Raw genomic sequence first — 20,274 nt, 5'->3', positions numbered from 1 at the left:
CCCAACATTTTGCTGCTTACAGGAAACCCATCTCAGGGAAAAAGACAGACACTACCTCAGAGTGAAAGGCTGGAAAACAATTTTTCAAGCAAATGGTCTGAAGAAACAAGCTGGAGTAGCCATTCTAATATCGAATAAAATCGACTTTCCACCCAAAGTTATCAAAAGAGACAAGGAGGGACACTTCATACTTATCAAAGGTAAAATCTTCCAAGAGGATCTCTCAATTCTGAATATCTATGCTCCAAATGCAAGGGCAGCCACATTCATTAAAGACACTTTAGTAAAGCTAAAAGCACACATTGCATCTCACATAATAATAGTGGGAGACTTCAACACACCACTTTCATAAATGGACAGATTGTGGAAACAGAAACTAAACAGGGACACAGTGAAACTAACAGAAGTTATGAAACAAATAGATTTAACAGATATCTACAGAACATTTTATTCTAAACCAAAAGGATATACCTTCTTCTCAGCACCTAGTGGTACCTTCTCCAAAATTGACCATATAATTGGTCACAAAACAGGCCTCAACAGATACAAAAATATTGAAATTGTCCCATGCATTCTATCAGATCACCATGGACTAAGGCTAATCTTCAATAACAAAATAAATAATAGAAAGTCAACATTCACGTGGAAACTGAACAACACTCCACTGAATGATAACATGGTCAAGGAAGGAATAAAGAAAGAAATTAAAGGCTTTTTAGAGTTTAATGAAAATGAAGCCACAACATACCCAAAGTTATGGGACACAATGAAAGCTTTTCTAAGAGGAAAACTCATATCTCTGAGTGCCTCCAGAAAGAAACCAGAGAGAGCACACACTAGCAGCATGACAACACACATAAAAGTTCTAGAACAAAGGGAAACAAATTCACCCAAGAGAAGTAGATGGCAGGAAATAATCAAACTCAGGGGTGAAATCAACCAAGTAGAGAACTTCAGACCAATTTCCCTTATGAATATCGATGCAAAAATACTCAATAAAATTCTCACTAACTGAATCCAAGAACACATCAAAACAATCATCCATCCTGACGGAGTAGGTTTCATTCCTGGGATGCAAGGATGGTTTAATATATGGAAATCCATCAACATAATCCACTATATAAACAAACTCAAAGACAAAAACCACATGATCATCTTCTTAGATGAGGAGAAAGCATTTGACAAAATCCAACACACATTCATGATAAATGTCTTGGAAAGATCAGGAATTTGAGGCCCATACCTAAACGTGATAAAAGCAATCTACAGCAAATCAGTAGCCAACATCAAAGTAAATGGTGAGCAGATGGAAGCAATCCCACTAAAATCAGGGACTAGAAAAGGCTGCCCACTTTCTCCCTACCTATTCTATATAGTACTTGAAGTTCTAGCCAGAGCAATTTGACAATGGATTAAAAGGAGATCAAGGGGCTACAAATTGGAAAGGAAGAAGTCAAAATATCACTATTTGCAGATGATATGATAGTATATATAAGTGACCCTAAAAATTCCACCAGAGAACCCCTAAACCTGATAAACGGCTTCAGTGAAGTAGCTGGATATAAAATTAACTCAAACAAGTCAATGGCCTTTCTCTACACAAAGGATAAACAGGCTGAGAAGGAAATTAGGCAAACAACATCCTTCACAATAGTCACAAATAATATAAAATACCTTGGCGTGACTCTAACTAAGAAAGTGAAAGATCTGTATGATAAGAAATTCAAGTCTCTGAAAAAAGAAGATCTCAGAAGATGGAAAGATCTCCCATGCTTATGGATTGGCTGGATCAATATAGTAAAAATGGCTATCTTGCCAGAAGCAATCTACAGATTCAATGCAATCCCCATCAAAATTCCAACTCAATTCTTCAACGAATTAGAAAGTGCAATCTGCAAATTCATCTGGAATAACAAAAAACCTAGGATAGCAAAAACTCTTCTCAAGGATAAAAGAACCTCTGGTGGAATCACCATGCCTGACCCAAAGCTGTACTACAGAGCAATTGTGATAAAAACCGCATGGTACTGGTATAGTGACAGACAAGTAGACTAATGGAATAGAATTGAAGACCCAGAAATGAACCCACACACCTATGGTCACTTGATCTTTGACAAGGGAGCTAAAACCATCCAGTGGAAAAAAGACAGCATTTTCAACAAATGGTGCTGGTACAACTGGCAGTTATCATGTAGAAGAATTTGAATTGATTCATTCCTATCTCCTTGTACTAAGGTCAAATCTAAGTGGATTAAGGAACTCCACATAAAACCAGAGACAGTGAAACTTATAGAGGAGAAAGTGGGGAAAATCCTCGAAGATGTGGGCACAGGGGGAAAATTCCTGAATAGAACAGCAATGGCTTGTGCTGTAAGATCAAGAATCGACAAATGGGACCTCATAAAATTACAAAGCTTCTGTAAGGCAAAAGACACCTGCAATAAGACAAAAAGGACACCAACACATTGAGAAAGGATCTTTACCTATCCTAAATCAGATAGGGGACTAATATCCAATATATATATAACTCAAGAAGGTGGACTCTCGAAAATCACATAACCCCATTAAAAAATGGGGCTCAGAGCTAAACAAAGAATTCTCACCTGAGGAATACCGAATGGCTGAGAAGCACCTGAAAAATGTTCAGCATCCTTAATCATCAGGGAAATGCAAATCAAAACAACCCTGAGATTCCACCTCACACCAGTCAGAATGGCTAAGATCAAAAATTCAGGTGATAGCAAATTCGGGTGAGGATGTGGAGAAAGAAGAACACTCCTCCATTGTTGGTGGGATTGGAAGCTTGCACAACCACTCTGGAAATCAGTCTGGTGGTTCCTCAGAAAATTGGACATAGTACTACCAGAGGATCCCGCAATACCTCTCCTGGGCATATACCCAGAAGATGTTCCAACTGGTAAGAAGGACACATGCTCCACTATGTACATAGCAGCCTTATTTATAATAGCCAGAAGCTGGAAAGAACCCAGATGCCCCTCAACAGAGGAATGGATACAGAAGATGTGCTATATTTACACAATGGAGTACTACTCAGCTATTAAAAAGAATGAATTTACGAAATTTCTAGGTAAATGGATGGACATGGAGGGCATCATCCTGAGTGAGGTAACCCAATCACAAAAGAACTCACATGATATGTATTCTCTGATAAGTGGCTATTCGCCCAGAAACTTAGAATACCCAAGATACAAGATACAATTTGCAAAACACATGAAACTCAAGAAGAACAAAGACCAAAGTGTGGACAGTTTGCCCCTTCTTAGAATTGGGAACAAAACACCCATGGAAGGAGTTACAGAGATAAAGTTTGGAGCTGAGACAACAGGATGGACCATCTAGAGACTGCCATACCTGGGGATCCATCCCATAATCAGCCTCCAAACGCTGACACCATTGCATACATCAGCAAGATTTTGCTGAAAGGACCCTGATATAGCTGTCTCTTGTGAGACTATGCCAGGGCCTAGCAAACACAGAAGTGGATGCTCACAGTCAGCTATTGGATGGATCACAGGGCCCCCAATGGAGGAGCTAGAGAAAGTACCCAAGGAGCTAAGGGGATTTGCAACCCTATAGGTGGAACCACAATATGAACTAACCAGTACCCCCGGAGCTTGTGTCTCTAGCTGCATATGTATCAGAAGATGGCCTAGTTGGCCATCACTGGGAAGAGAGGACCCTTGGTCTTGAAAACTTTATATGCCTCAGTATGAGGGAATGCCAGGGCCAATTGAGATTGGGTGGGTAGGGGAGTGGGGCGGGGGTACAGGGGACTTTTGGGATACCATTGGAAATGTAAATGAAGAAAATACCTAATTAAAAAAAAGCTGTTAAGTGTTCCATCCGTGAGTGGGCTACATCCCCAGCCTCATGTTTACATACTCTTCTGACACTGCTTAGCAAAAACAGCTGATAATTCACCATCATTTGTAAGACCTGAGAGTGTTAGAGTCAACAGAGAGTTGAAGAAAAGCATATTTACAAAGTATCATTTCCCCAAATATACAAAAGAGAAAAATCAAAGAGAAGATTCAGTTAGTTGAGCAGAGTGGACTCTCAGCAGGATAAGGACAACAATGGAACTGAGAAGAACTCCAGAGGTCTGAAGGTTAAAACCTCTCTCAGTTTGCATCAGCATCACCCACTCCTGGAACCACACCCCCTAGTGGACTAAAGGAGTCAATGACCAAACAGCACAGAATTTCAAAAATGGGATCTAAGAAATTAAGGATAAGAACAGTACTTAATGCTCCTTCCTTCCCTCTCAGCTCCAACCTCTGTCTCTGTAACTCCTTCCATCGGTATTTGTTCCCCATTCTAAGAAGGGAGCGAAGTACCCACACTTTGGTCTTCCTTCTTCTTGAGATTCACATGTTTTGCAAATTGCATCTTGGATATTCTAAGTTTCTGGGCTAATATCTGCTTATCAGTGATTGCATATCTTGTGTGTTCTTTTGTGATTGGGTTACCTCACTCAGGATGATATCCTCCAGATCCATACATTTGCCTAAGAATTTCATAAATTCATTGTTTTTAATTGCTGAGTAGTACTCTATTGTGTAAATGTACCACATTTTCTGTATCCATTCCTGTGCTGAGGGACATCTGGGTTCTTTCCAGCTTCTGGCTATTATAAATAAGGCTGCTATGAACATAGTTGGAGCATGTCTCCTTATTACAAGTTGGAACATCATCTGGATATATGCCCAGGAGAGGTATTGCTGGATCCTCCAGTAGTACTATGTCCAGTTTTCTGAGAAACCGCCAGACTGATTTCCAGAGTGGTTGTACCAGCATGCAATCCCACCAGCAATGGAGGAGTGTTCCTCTTTCTCCAGATAGCCAGCATCTGCTGTCACCTAAATTTTTGATCTGTGACATTCCTGTGTATACCGTGCCTCTGTAAAGATGATGTTTATAGGGTCATGTGTCTTACAAAACAACTCACTCGTATCCCATATCAAGGGCAGCTCTACTCTACTCTACTCTACTCTAAGAAAGCAACAGGCTTAACTATGTTCAGACAGCTACACAGATGACTTACTCAGGGTGCCCCTTAACTACCAGGTAGCTAAGCTCAAACTGACGGAACTCCAGATGGCAAGTGCTCTAAAATGCTTCGAAGACTGATCAACAAGTTTCAGGCTTATTTTAAGTTGTAATTAGGTGCTTTCCTTTTTATACACACTCTCTGTCTTTTTTGCTTTTTAAATGTGTCTTACCTTTACTTCTCTGAAGGTGAATTCAAATCTTTTCTGGAACATGGTCATGGGTCAATGCCTAGCTGGATGAGTTAATGAAATGGAACAGAGATGGGAAATTTGAGCTCACAGATCAGATTAAACAGCCAGTTCATAACCAGCTAGGCTCTACATCATCTGACTCCAATTTAGTGTCCTTTAAGTAAACTGGATTAATACTGGTGGTTCTCAGTCATGAGATGCCTTATAGTATCTCTAAAGTATCACTTTCTAAGATGGCAGAAAAGCCCAGATGTTGGCTAAATGTGACTTTTCTGAATGAAGACCATACCAAAAAAAAAAAAAAAAAAGTTTTGTATTTTAGCAGTGGAGTCAAAAGAAATCTCAGTACTGTGAGTGATCTTGAAGTGTGTCAGCAACTGTCCTGATGCCTAATAATACTGGGGATATGTCTGATTTGTGTGTCATCGCAGCAAATACTCCCAGAAAAATACCTTGTATTAGTTAGTCTTATGGTCAACTCAACATAACCTAAAGTCACCTGGAAAGAGAGAATTTTAGTAAGGAATGAGACTGGTCTATGGACATCTCTGTGGGGGAACTGCCTTGATCGTTAACTGACCTAGCACACTGAGGGCAGGACCATTCCCTAGGCAAGAGGCCCTAAACTACAGAAATATGAAAAGAGCCGACTGGATGAGCAAGTCCCAGGGGTGCATTTATTTCCCTCCAGTTTTGACTGGATATTATGTGACTAACTACCTTGAGTCCCTGTCTTGACCTCTTCTCAGGGGTAGACTATAACCTGGAACTAAAAGACAAGCCTTTCCCTTAAGTTGCTGCTGGCTGGGATCTTTTATCATACCAAATAACCAGAAAACACCTCCAACTGTGATTTCTGTAAAGTTGAAAGATTCACTCTGAGCCTAGGCTTGGCAAGAACTGTACACCTGAGCCATATGTCCCATTTCAGTGGAAAGGCATCCTTGCTGTTTATCTGAAGAATATACCTCACTTGTCAGGAAAAGCCAATGTGCTTTGAGCAGTTCCAGGACAAGCCAAAGCATAAAGAGATGCATGTGTGTGATATCCAATTCCAGATAGGGGAGCATATGAAACTGTGAGGGGCTTGAAGCCTGGGCTGGAACTCAGGTGCTTCAGAGCCAATGCATTTGCTCTCACAGGGATTAGCTGGGCACTTCAAACGTTGTTTTATAACAGGCAATAGCATAAGCATGGTAGAACAAATTTCGAAAGCCATAGCCATTATCAAAGATGTATTAGATGTTAAATGAATTTAAAGGCAGACTGATGCCTTCAGAAAGCACATTAGAGGCAGTCACAGGCTTCCAGAGACAGAATGCAATGTGAAGGCTTTTATAGACCTCACTCCAAGTGAAATTGGTCCATCACATTTGCAAAGACTGGAAGAACAGCTACTGCCAAGAAACAACCCGCCACATTAGGGTGCAGAGCATGACCAAAAGTAACGCGTTAAGCGTTAAACAAGCCATGTCAGAGCTCACAGATACAGAGAGCTGCCTTCAGAGAACACGGTAGGAGAGGCTGTTATGTGGCAGATGTGACATAACCTTTGTGAATCCTAATCTGATGCAGTCAGGGCTCACAAAACTTTACTTTGAACATTCTCTGTGATAGTATGTACGGCTGAGGGGTAATTTAAAGCTATTTAAGTAAAAAGCAAAGCAAAAATCTAGACTATTTGTGTTCCCTCAACATGCATAGTTTTAAATCTTAATCACAGGCTAGAATAATGGCTTAACTGTTAAGAGTACTTGGTGCTCTTCCAGAAGAGCAGATTGGTACCTAGCAAGCACCTATAGTCAGGCAGCTCAACAACCTGTAACTCCAGCTTCAGGCTGTCTGACGTTCTTTCTGGGCTCCATAGGCAGCCAGACTTACTTAGCATTCATGTGTGCATGCACACACACACACACACACACACACACACAAACGAATAAAACATTTAAAGCCTTATCACCAGTGTGTGGTAAATGATTCTGTGGATCTGATATGATTCCTGCACTTAGCAGGAAGTAGCACATAATTTTTTTCCATCTCCCCTAAGCAAGGAGACACTAAGTACAAAGGCCGGAGCAGAGTCCTCTCTGGACTTCTATCACACTGGTTCCCTGATCTAAAATTCCCAGCCTCTAGAACTATAAACAAAACATGTATGCCGTCTAAATCACTCATTTGTGTTTTGTTAATACAACCAAGCAGACTGAGACAGACTCTGAAAGCAACAAAGTGTGTGTGTGTACACATGAGTGTATGCATACATACTTGTGCATGTGCATACATGTGTTTTAAATACCTCATTTGAGGACAATTACTAAAATGTCTGCATAAGCAGTGACATTTGTGCAACAAGACCTCAATTTCTCAGGATGAGTTATATTATTAGCTATGGTGGCATGACAGGCGGTCAACTTTACAGTCACATGACATATATTATATTATTGACTTATATATTATATTATGACTTATTAGCTATGGTAACATGACAGGCGTTCAACTTTACAGTCGCATGACAAGCACCGGTGCTAACACTTCTCATATGCTGAGCACAGAGTGTATGTCAGATGCTTCGTGTTGTCTCACTGAATTCTCAGGACTTGGGAAGTATTGATACGTTCATTGTATAAGTGAGGAGACAGAAGAAAAAAAAAAAAAAACTGAGGAGACAGGTCTCAAAATCCAGAAGCCACACAGTCAGCAGGTGACTGGGCTGGGATCTAAGTCGAGGACTATCTTGCTTCTGCATCTGGTATTCTTGCTATTTCATAGGGAGACGTCTTTTACTGATCCAGTTGGACCTGTGGATCTGTGCTCCAGCATGCAAAACTATTTCAGGAAAGAGAAAGCAGCTCCCAAGGGCATCTCCTCAGGAGATTACAAAGTGGTAATAGTTGGGGATGAACTGGGGTAGAAAGTGACCAACACAAAATTCCCTAAAACAAAGAATTTTCTACAAGGTCTGACTGGGCACGGGTGAGTCCTGGAAGGGTCAGAGAGTGAGAACAGCACAGGATTCGGCAGTGTAAACAGATACAGACTTGGGATTAACATCTGACTTCCGGCACACAAGGAACCTTCTGGAAAGATGCCAGATCCTTACCGAAGCGATTTTTACAACCAGAATGGGGATTACTGGAAGCATAATTAGATTAAATTTATTTTAAATAATTTAGATGACTATTATGTAAATGGGACATAAGCATTCTCATGTTAAGGGCCAGTGATTGGGCCACAATCACTCTGGAACCCGAGGCTGGAGGATCTTCATGTCAGATGTGTTACATTGTTACATTGGTTCCTTCTTGACTGGCTATATGAACTTTATTCTGTTACAACCTCTCAGTACAGGCCACCAGGATTCTGTGCATTCTGGTAAGATTCTATGTGATGCTGCCCTCGCTGTCATGCCATTTCATAGATGACAAGATGAGTTGAGAGGTTGTAACAGAATAAAGTTCATATAGCCAGTCAAGAAGGAACCAGATGTAACAATGTAACACATCTGACATGTAACACATCTGCTTCATGTGTTACATTGGCCGAGCACAGGTCAGAGTGTTGGCCTTGAAGACAGAGTTGGCATGAAGATAAACCTGCTCCAAGAGTCTATAAGGTAGGGAGTTACCTGGTGGTACTTCTTCAGGATGTTGTGCATCTCTGCCACGTCCTCACTGGTAATGGTCTTGATGACGTATCTTTTATCGTAAGACGTGTGAAACCGAGCCCCGCTGCGAGCCTGGGAGTCATTGGGAAGGGGTGCACTTCTGGTCAAGGAATTCTTCCCGGTGGGATGAGGAGGGAGAAGGGAAGAGAACTGGTTAAAGTGCGGCTTTGGGGGTTGGATCATTTTTCATCATAGCAAGAGCATTTGCATTTGGAATAAACTGGTAATGGCTGGCAATATTTCACAATTCTCAATAACCCGCTTGCAAGACTCCTAAACGAAATGAAAACAGCTGGGTAAAAACTGATTTTAATGTTCTTAGAGGAGGATGTGCCAGGCGCCCTGGTGCAGAGCAATCAGGAGGGTGGCGGTGAGTTCTACCCTATCCTCTTTGGTTTTTTGTTTGGTTTTGATAAAGGTCCTATGTAGTCCTAGCTGTCCTGGAACTCTCTAAGTATACCAGGCTGGCCCTGAGTCCACAGAGACCCACTTGCCTCAGCCTCAGCTAGGAAAAAGGAATGTACAACCTCACCCTACTCGAGGTTATCCTAGAATTCTATGTAGACCAAACCTACATAGGCCAGCCTGGGCTATATAGCATGTTTTAGGCTATCCATGGTTACATGCTAAGATCTTGTCTCCAAGCAAACAAATAAACAAGCAGGCTCACATCTAGAATTGTAAAGAGTTATTTATTTGCCTTGTTCTTTACAGAGTTGGACAAGAGCTCACATTTTTCTTCTGACCAGGATAAGGTTTTAGTCACAAAAGGACACTTCACAGTCACTGAGCATCTATTTACAGTACAGGCCACCAGGATTCTGTGCATTCTGGTAAGATTCTATGTGATGCTGCCCTCGCTGTCATGCCATTTCATAGATGACAAGATGAGTTGAGAGGTTGTAACAGAATAAAGTTCATATAGCCAGTCAAGAAGGAACCAGAATTTCAGCTTGTATGGCTGGGCCAGAAGCTAGTTCTCAACTACTAAGCTAGGAAAGTATTTAAAGACTCAACCATGGCCGGTGGAGGAAGAGGAGTGTGGAAAAGTGTGTTCTACAACAACACATTAGAAGCCTCTGACTTAGTCCATCTTCTACTCTTCTGCAGTAATTGTCAGGCACTACTGATGGTGGATGAGTGGGTCTCCTGCAGTGACTCTGCAGTATGATGTACCCCAGAGTTTAAGTCAGGATGTCTACACTACAGCTACTGTAGGGCCCTACAAGTCTTCTCACTCCCATCAGTGTCTCTCTTCTTTCTTAGAGTTGTCAAGAAAATCCTCCTGCCTGCCTGCCTCTCTTTATACTGGTCAGAGACTAACGGCATTAGGGAACTCCCACGTCTGAGGAAGTCTGGGCTTCATCATAGCTAATTGTACCCATGAGTAATGACATCAACCCCTTCCAGGCCTTGTTTGCTGGCCCATGTGTATGGGGATTCAAAGGCAAAGTCACCTTCCCCCTTCCCCCATCCACAGGAACCCGTGGACTAAACCAGTTTCAGGAAACACAGATGGCTCTGGAGAGTCAGGTGACATCAGGGTCCTACGGATTTTCAGTTGAAGGGACTCTGCTTAGCAGATTCTCGTTACTTTGTAATTTCCTCATTTCCAGGTGAAATACAGCAGGGCTGAGACAACCAAGGTAGACTGAGCCCACAGCAGGGCAGAAGCTTGAGGAGGGAAATGGCCAACCAGCTTATCTTGATTTCCCAGGATGCATCTGGCATCATGGCACTGGAAAATTACATCCTGAGAGAGTGCATCTCAGCTCCAATGTAAGCAAGCACACCTGCCAAGCACAGAGGCAAGACTGCCAATTAAGCTAAGAAAAGCAGATTTAGTAATTAGAAAACTCGAGATGAAAAAAAAAAACAAAAAAAAAAAAAAACAAAAAACCAATGTAAGTCCAGCAGGACTTTAAGTATCAAGATTTGGCAGTGTTAAATCATTCTTAAGACAACTGAAATTCATCAGGTAGATAAAGCAGAATGAAAGGGTTTTCAAGATGAAAATGGTGACATTAGCAAGAGTTTAATTCTCAGATAATTATTTCTTTGCTTTAAAAAAAGGGGGGGTGGGTGGGCTGGAGAGATGGCTCAGTGGTTAAGAGCACTGACTGTTCTTCCAGAGGTCCTGAGTTCAATTCCCAGCAACCACATGGTGGCTCACAACCATCTGTAATGGGATCTGATGCCCTCTTCTGGTATGTGTCTGAGGACAGCAACAGTGTTCTCACATATATGAAATAAATAAAGCTTAAAAAAAAAAAGCCTCTTTTACCATTTCCCACTTAGAACAAAAAGGAAGAAAAATCAATGTGAATGTCCCTTTTGTGGACAAATGCCAGCAAAAAAAATTATCATTATATATTGCTAATGGTCTTATTTTTCCCCTCCCAAACATTAATATGCAAAAGGGTATTTACTGCAAATAAATAAGAACTATACATGCCACTAATACTACAAATTATATTCAGACATAAAATCAAAGCAAGAACCATCAATTCTGAGAGACAAAAGGAAGTGACAATACAGGATAACTGGGGGCAGGGATAGGAAGGGCACTAGGACTCGCCCAGAGGACATACACACACAACTTTTTGTCTCATGATCTCAGTAGGTTCAGCTCATGGCTACTTGGCCTGAGGACTTTACAAAACACTTGTGGCAGGAACATGTGGGAAGCATGGCTGTTCATACAACATCAGATCAGGGAGTGTGTGTGGATATGTGGGCACACCTCCGGCTTAGTCCAAATTGTGTTCCACCTGGGCTACAAGGCCATTCCATGGTGCTGTCCACTCTCCTCAGCCCCACATACTCCCTCATATTCACCCAGAAGTGACACTCGCCCCTAGGCAGCTTTCAACCCAATAACCTGACAAAAGCAGCCATCTCAAGCTTCATAGCTCAAGAAAAGTAACGCATCCTCCAGGAGCCAGTGTGGGAGAAGCTGAGTAGTCAATGCCGCTCACGCTCATTGGACAGCCAACATGGAGCGGCAGGTTCTGACCCAACAGGCTGCTGCCGAGGCCTTCTAGGAAGTAGATGATACTGGTGGAGCTGGTATACGGACCACCGTGATAACCGAGGGTCCCCAGTGGTGGTTGTAACATGAATAGCTGCAGTACGTGAAGACCTACTTAGTGCCCAGCAATGCACACTTGCACCGACACCCTGTTCATTCCATGCCCTCCAACTCTCAGCTCAGTTAAAATGGGAAGCTGAACTCAAACCTTCACCACAGTAGTTAATGAACAACCCCGAGCAGGGATGAGGCTGCCTGTGTTTACAAGTGTGGAACCTGCACTAATAAATAGTCTAAGAATTTAGCTTGGGGTCTGCCTCATGCAGGAGTCTCTTCCTTTCCCTTCAGCTTCAAAGACATGGAAGTTCCTTACTGCATTCTTTGTGTTAGCTCCTGGCCTTGTCTTGACCTTGGCATACACAGATGGTGTACGTTCCAGTCCTGGTTCTGCCTCAGCTCACTGCTCTAACTATGAGTGTTCCCAACTTGCAGACTATGTATGAGAACAGCTCCTTAAGGTCCAGTTTCCAAGCATTTGGTGAATTTGGGGATACCCAGCCAAAACTTAAGACTGTGCTTATAGAATTAACATAAAAGTACTAATCATATTTAGTAAAAGTCCTATCCAATAGACAACTGGAAAATGAAGAAAGCTAATGCAACTGTACACAGAGTGCCTGAACTGCAAGCCTCACAGAAGCCTGACTCATTATTTTGTATTTACCCATGGTATTGCCATGAGGTGCATTTTTCCCACTTGAAAGCAAAAAAAAAAAAAAAAACCCAAAAAACAAAAAACAAAAACAAAAAACAAAAACAAAAACAACCCAAAAAAACAGCCAAACAAACAAACAAACAAAAACAAAACTGAAGGACAGTGGAGGCAGGTAATGCGTGTCTCAGGTTCCTGCCTTCAACTTCCTCTGGGGAAGCCGAACAGGGTTACTGACAGTCAAGAATACTCACTGGTCATTACAAAACATAACTGCAGATCGTGTACAGCCTTTGTAATGAGATAAACATGGGCTGGAGAGATGGCTCAGCAATTAAGGTCACCAGCTGGTCTTCCAGAGAACCTGCTTCAACTCCCAGAACCTACATGGTAGCTTATAACTATGTCTAACTCCAGTCCCAGGGGATCCAACCCACTCTCTGGTTCCGGAGACATTGGACAAATTTGGTGCACAGAGATACATTCAGACAAACACCTATACAAATAAAAATAAAGGTTTAAAAAAACATAAATTTATTTGAATTTCTGTCCAATGCAGTGTAACACTGAAGGTGAGGGTCAGGTATCCAGAATGTTCTCTCATTCATACCACCTGCCATCCCTACATCACCTGCCATCCCTACACCACCACCTGCCATTCCTACACCACCACCTGCCATCCCTACACCACCACCTGCCATTCCTACACCACCTGCCATCCCTACACCACCACCTGCCATCCCTACACCACCACCTGCCATTCCTACACCACCACCTGCCATCCCTACACCACCACCTTCCATCCCTACACCACCACCTGCCATCCCTACACCACCACCTGCCATCCCTACACCACCTGCCATCCCTACACCACCACCTGCCATTCCTACACCACCACCTGCCATCCCTACACCACCACCTGCCATCCCTACATCACCACCTGCCATCCCTACATCACCACCTGCCATTCCTACACCACCACCTGCCATCCCTACACCACCACCTGCCATCCCTACACCACCACCTGCCATCCCTACACCACCACCTGCCATCCCTACACCACCACCTGCCATCCCTACACCACCACCTGCCATTCCTACACCACCATCTGCCATTCCTACACCACCATCTGCCATTCCTACACCACCACCTGCCATCCCTACACCACCACCTGCCATCCCTACACCACCACCTGCCATTCCTACACCACCACCTGCCATTCCTACACCACCATCTGCCATTCCTACACCACCACCTGCCATCCCTACACCACCACCTGCCATCCCTACACCACCACCTGCCATCCCTACACCACCACCTGCCATTCCTACACCACCATCTGCCATTCCTACACCACCATCTGCCATTCCTACACCACCACCTGCCATCCCTACACCACCTGCCATCCCTACATCACCACCTGCCATGCCTACACCACCACCTTCCATCCCTACACCACCACCTGCCATTCCTACACCACCACCTGCCATCCCTACACCACCACCTGCCATTCCTACACCACCACCTGCCATCCCTACACCACCACCTGCCATCCCTACACCACCACCTGCCATCCCTACACCACCACCTGCCATCCCTACACCACCACCTGCCATCCCTACACCACCACCTTCCATTCCTACACCACCACCTGCCATTCCTACACCACCACCTGCCATTCCTACACCACCACCTGCCATTCCTACACCACCACCTTCCATTCCTACACCACCACCTGCCATTCCTACACCACCACCTGCCATTCCTACACCACCACCTGCCATTCCTACACCACCACCTGCCATTCCTACACCACCACCTGCCATTCCTACACCACCACCTGCCATTCCTACACCACCACCTTCCATTCCTACACCACCACCTGCCATTCCTACACCACCACCTGCCATCCCTACACCACCACCTTCCATTCCTACACCACCTGCCATCCCTACACCACCTGCCATTACTGTACCACCTGCCATCCCTACACCACCACCTGCCATTCCTACACCACCTGCCATCCCTACACCACCACCTGCCATTCCTACACCACCACCATCCATTCCTACACCACCACCTTCCATCCCTACACTACCACCTTCCATTCCTACACCACCTGCCATTCCTATACCACCACCTTCCATTCCTACACCACCTGCCATTCCTATACCACCTTCCATTCCTACACCACCACCTTCCATCCCTACACCACCACCTTCCATCCCTACACCACCACCTTCCATTCCTACACCACCTGCCATTCCTATACCACCTTCCATTCCTACACCACCTGCCATCCCTACACCACCTGCCATTACTGTACCACCTGCCATCCCTACACCACCACCTGCCATTCCTACACCACCTGCCATCCCTACACCACCACCTGCCATTCCTACACCACCTGCCATTCCTTGGCCTTTGCATATGTCATTTGGCTTCTTTGAGATTCAGCTTCTGGTCTGTAAAGTGGAGGGCAGTAAGACAGACAACAGATCAAACACTCGCTGCACAAACTGAGTATGGGAACTGGCCTGCCTATAACCCCAGTGCTCAGAGGCAGAGGCAGAGGCAGAGGCAGAGGCAGAGGCAGAGGCAGGGGTAGAGGGGTGGGGAAATACTTGTGCAGAAAGCTGACTGGCTGGCTTCAGCCAGAGACCTTAGAAGGTGTTTGTCACCATGGAAAAATCAATATGAATGATCCTACTGAAATGCCTGCCATACTCTAGAGCCCAAGGCCTCATGCGTGCTTCAGTAATTAAAGCAAAAAGCAATTGAGGAAGACAACAGACATTAAGCTCTAGCTTCCCCCCCCACATGAACCCCCATACACATGTACCCAGACATCTCTAAACATGCCTATACACAGGCGTGCACACACCACACACACACACATACAAAAAAGACAAAACAAAAATCCATCCAGAGCCAAAATACAATTTCCTCTAAGACATGGCTCTTTGCTTAAGCAAAGGCTGGAGGTATGGGTCTTGGAACACAGAGCATGTCTCCCAAGGAGATTCTAGTCAGGTGACTGGAAGGCCATCGTAGTCTTGGAAGTGTATAGTGAAAGTTTAGGACATCTAGGCCAAGATTAAAAAGATGACAATAATTCAAAGGTCTACATAAAACTTATACTTCACAGATTGCAGATGTGTTCAGGACAACCCCAGCAAGAGCAAGCACTGGCATTAAGGGAAGAACTGTTCAAAGCCTGTGATCTCATGAAATAGAATATGGAAGATCTGAGGGTCCTTGTTCTACTGCTAAGGAAACAGGAATCCCAACACTGTATAGGATTTCTTGGACTGGAGGGAGACCAGGGGCTATAGGTGCCGCAAAGGGTCCGTCTCACAACAAAAAGGCATCAGAGTTGGAAGCAGCTTCAAGATTATCCCAACACCCTCAACTTGGAGATAAGAAAACAGACCTAGAGGATGCCAGTGAAAGCCCATCTAAGTTCTTAGGTGCACACCCAGTTACTCCAGCACCCACAAGGCCTCAGGCTCTAAAGTGTGGCAGGCATATTCAATAGGACAGCTCATATTGATTTTTCCATGGTGACAAACACCTTCTGATATCAATTTAGAGTGTGAGCCAGCTGGCAAAAAAAAAAAAAAAAAAATGAAACTTGTTCCTATGTTTTCAATTTTGCTGAGTTAAGTGTGTGGAAAATATGGATAATAGCCATGGTATTAAAGCAGCCAGTCTACTTTATGTAGGTTTTTATTAACCTGAGGAGGAAGCCTTGGTCCATTCAAAGGCAGCACCCTCAGGGGCAGGGACAGGAGCCATCTTCTCTCCAGGCAAGAGCTGAGGCACTTGTGTGTCTGGGGTACAGTATGAGGAGCAGAGTGCCTCGTGCTGCTCCGGGGAGTTATGTTATAGGAGTTAGTTTATAGTATGAAGATGCTGCTGGAAGATGCATAGGCTTTCAGAGTTAGTTTATAGTGTGAAGATGCAGCTGGAGGATGCACAGGCTCTAGGAGTTAGTTTATAGTGTGAAGATGCAGCTGGAGGATGCACAGGCTCTAGTGTTTCCCAGGAGTCCTGTGGGCTGCAGGTCATGCGTACCTAGGACCTCTTCACCTGTTTCTAGTCACTTTATCATGCTTATCTTAACTCAAATAAGCCGAGGACTGTTGGAGAATTTTAATTCTCCTACCACTGAGCTCCACCTGTTCTACTTTCTTTGCTTAGAAGTGCATAGGCTTTGCTAGGAGAAAAGATCAAGAAAGGACTGAATCTCTCTGCTTTGGGAAGGCACATTGTAGCTTATCCTCCACAATAGTGATCTCAGAAATGGAGTAGGCACGTTGGGGAGAAGGAAGGCCAACAGAAGTGTTATTTTTAAAAATCGTTTTAATTAATGGATACAAAAGCAAAACTTTCAGATCTGATCCAACCAAGGATGAAAAGCACCACGTTTGGTTTACTCAGAATCCCCAGTTCCAAACTACAACACTTACTTTTCAGGATTCTTATGCACTCCTGTTTCCTCAGGAGAAGGTGCCAGACAAAGCAACCCACAGAAACCCACCCCAGGTTTGGAGAGATCTGCTCCCTTGAAAATTCAAATTCCTAGCTTTAGATAAAGCTCGGACAAGTTATCCACCCTGAAATAAGATTAACATTCTAATCTAGCGTTCTGTACGGATCAGTTCAAAAGTGACATCTTCTATATTCCTTCCTACAAGAAGTTCTTATCAAAGCATTCAACCCACTTAAAGGAGCAGCTTCAAGTTGACAACCCCCAGCTGTTGGGAGATGTTTCGGGGCGCAGTATGACCTTTACCATCTAAATCGGAGCAGCTGGGACTTCCCAATAAGACTTTGACAAGAAGGGCTTGTTGATGCTCCTGCGAGGGATGGGGATGGGAGAGTCATTAAACTGTGGTCAGAGATTCTGCCACGTGCCCCCTCCCCCAGCTGTCATTAATCCTGCTCCAGCTGGACAAAGCCTTGGGAAGGCTAGGGACAAGGGTAGAAAGAAGGGACTCCACCCATGCAGCTTTGGGCAGCTGTCACCCACGGGGTGGGACTTTCAGTGAAGCAGCTGTCTCAGGATAATCCATGCTCCTGAGGTAGCTCTAATAAACACAGTGCTTTACTGGGCTAGACTTGGGTCAGACTGGTTCTTCGGTTTGTTGTTGGAAAAAAAAGTATTCCCACCTCTCCCAAGAAAGCTGACACAACAGGCCTACCCAAGATTCTCCTTCTGTGCTTACAGCACAGCATCTTCTCAAACTAAAGGCTACAGATGGGAGTCAGGGGCAACATGGGGCAGGACAAAAGGGTCTGCAATAAAAACAACTCAATACAAATCACAGCCCAACAGCAATGCCCCTACTCCCACCAGACCCATTTACTTGCAAAGAAACACAGCTGGACTGACCGGTCTCCAAGAGTCCTGCTTCCTCTTATAATAATGAATAGGATAAATTGGTGTTGTTAATTTCCAGAGATTTGGGAAATGGCCAAGGATTTCCTCTTAGCTTATGAAACAGAAAACTAATGATAAATGTACACAAACTACAAAATATGCTATATTCATTGGTTATAGCTTTCCTTCTATACATTTGGTAATTTCATATCATAAACTATCAGTCTTTAAAAGTTATCCTAAGTAGATATAATGTTCTAACTTGTTCCAAGAAAAAGGCAGACAAAATCAATATTGATAAAAAGTCTCACATTAAGTATAAACTAATTTTAAACTCTGAATTTCTTTTCTAAAAATAAATGAATTTTATCTGTGTGTAATATATATGCATGGATACATGTGAATGTGTGTGTGTACATGTATGTAAGACAGAAGTTGATGCCAGGTGTCTTGGTCTTTCACTGAACCTGAGGCTCACCAATTTGGCTAGGGTGGCTAGCTATCCAAGCCCCCAGCACCCTCCTGCCTCTTCCTCTCCTGCATCTGGATTACTGAAGTATGTTGTTTTATGTGGCTGCCTGAAATCAAAACTCAGGTCTTCATTCTTTCACGGTAAATACTACACCTACTGAGGCACATCTCCTGTGCCCCTAAACATTCTCTTACTTTTTAAGTAAACATACATTTATTTGTGCGCATATATGTATGGCCCTGTGTGGTAATTGTTCTTGTCTATCATGTGGGTTTTGGAAACTGAACTTAGATCATCAGGCTTGGCACCACGTGCCCTTATCCACAGAGCTGCCCTGCCAGTTTCTAAACATTCCTTTTCAGTGGCTTTACTTAGAAACCACTCAGACCATACCACTCACCTAAAGCGTCCAACTCAGAAGGTTTCGTGGGTTTGCAAAGCCATGCAGCTACTGTCCTGTCCTTTTTTACAGCATTTTTAGCAACCTGTCTACATTTCTGTTCCGATTCCCTTTCTCTGTCCCTTTCTGAGGGTTTCTTGTTGTGGTACATTTGCCTGATCTGGACATTTCACAGTGAAAAGGTGCTGCAGTTGGCCCACACATTTTATCCAATGGCCCAGAAACACAGATATCACTGCACGAGGCCATTGGCTGCACAGCTGTGAAAGCTACAGACTCCAGGCTGACCCTGGCTGAGGAAGGGGACACAAGTGACCTCTGCTCATTCCAGTGCTGAGCTGTAACTGTGGGGGACAAGTCACAGGCAGCAGATGTTGCTTCTAAGGCTGATTCTGGCTTTCTGGGTAGCCGAGGGTAAAATGTCTATCTGGATGAAAGCTGCAGTTCTAAGACAAAGCTATGGTGATGGGCAGATAAAACTACTTAAGGATCTCGTCCCCTTTAAACCCAATCATACAAGTTGGTATTTAAGTTCCTTTTTTCCATAGATATGTCTTGTAACATCTGATATCCTGTCTCAAGCCTCAGCAGCTGTGTTTGAAGCTCTGGTGTTCTGGCAGCCCTCGACAGGAAATAAAGCAAGCTAATGAGAGAAGTTCCCCTGCAATGGTCTTCCCGCATTTATAATTGGAAATTTACTGTCCTTCTGCTTTCAGAAAAGGATTAACAGTGCCCTCCTTCCCACCCTCCTCCTCTAACGGTGGGCACCGAGGGTGTTTACTTCCACAGTGGGAGGCCCAGGCTTAGTGGAGCCTCCAAAAGGGGAGAAATCATAAAGGTCAATTTAATTAGCTCATTCCAATCACCAGTCCTTTATAGTTCTCATAAAACATCCTGCTTTAGTAACTGTTACTTCCCCCAGCACCTTTGTTGAAAATACCAAGCATTTTTCACACTTAACTCTCTTGACCTGATCTCCTATCTCCATATAGTTTTGCTATTTTGCTACTTGTAGCTTGCACATTCTGGCAAAAGTCACTTGTGAAGGGCCAGCAGGATGTCTCAGGGTGGAAAGGTGCTTGCTGCCAAACCTGATGACCGAGTTGGATTCCCGAGAGCCACATGATGGAAGAAAGAACTGAGGTTGTCTTCTGACACTTACACACTTGTTGACACTGACATCTCACATTTGCACACTTGCCATTTGTGTACTGTGGCACCTCAGCCCACTCCTTATCATAATTCACACACAGTATAAATAAATAAATAAATAAATAAATAAATAAATAACTGTAGGTTTTATTTTTTAAAAAAAATCATATGTGGAACCTTTAAAAAAATGTTA

At 43.7% G+C, this 20,274-nt stretch overlaps 1 protein-coding gene across 3 annotated transcripts in view; it reads right to left on the bottom strand.

Annotated features, from left to right (window-relative positions):
• Positions 1 to 20,274, bottom strand: part of Pip4k2a (phosphatidylinositol-5-phosphate 4-kinase type 2 alpha) — a 156,804-nt gene that overhangs the window by 35,203 nt on the left and 101,327 nt on the right. For 2 of the 3 annotated variants that reach the window (XM_021151106.3, XM_085835150.1), the window contains exon 4: positions 8,890 to 9,042. The exons of the other annotated variant lie outside the window; for it this stretch is intronic. In XM_021151106.3, coding sequence (XP_021006765.1) covers positions 8,890 to 9,042 — 153 coding nt within the window. The remainder of the gene's footprint in view (positions 1 to 8,889; positions 9,043 to 20,274) is intronic. 3 annotated transcript variants of the gene reach the window in all.

This window comes from Mus caroli, unplaced genomic scaffold (assembly GCF_978045245.1).
Source record: "Mus caroli unplaced genomic scaffold, Mus_caroli_1 scaffold_2, whole genome shotgun sequence".
Lineage (NCBI taxonomy): Eukaryota > Metazoa > Chordata > Mammalia > Rodentia > Muridae > Mus > Mus caroli.
The sequence above is the reverse complement of the archived record's forward strand: the minus strand, read 5'-3'. Positions and strand labels throughout refer to the sequence as shown.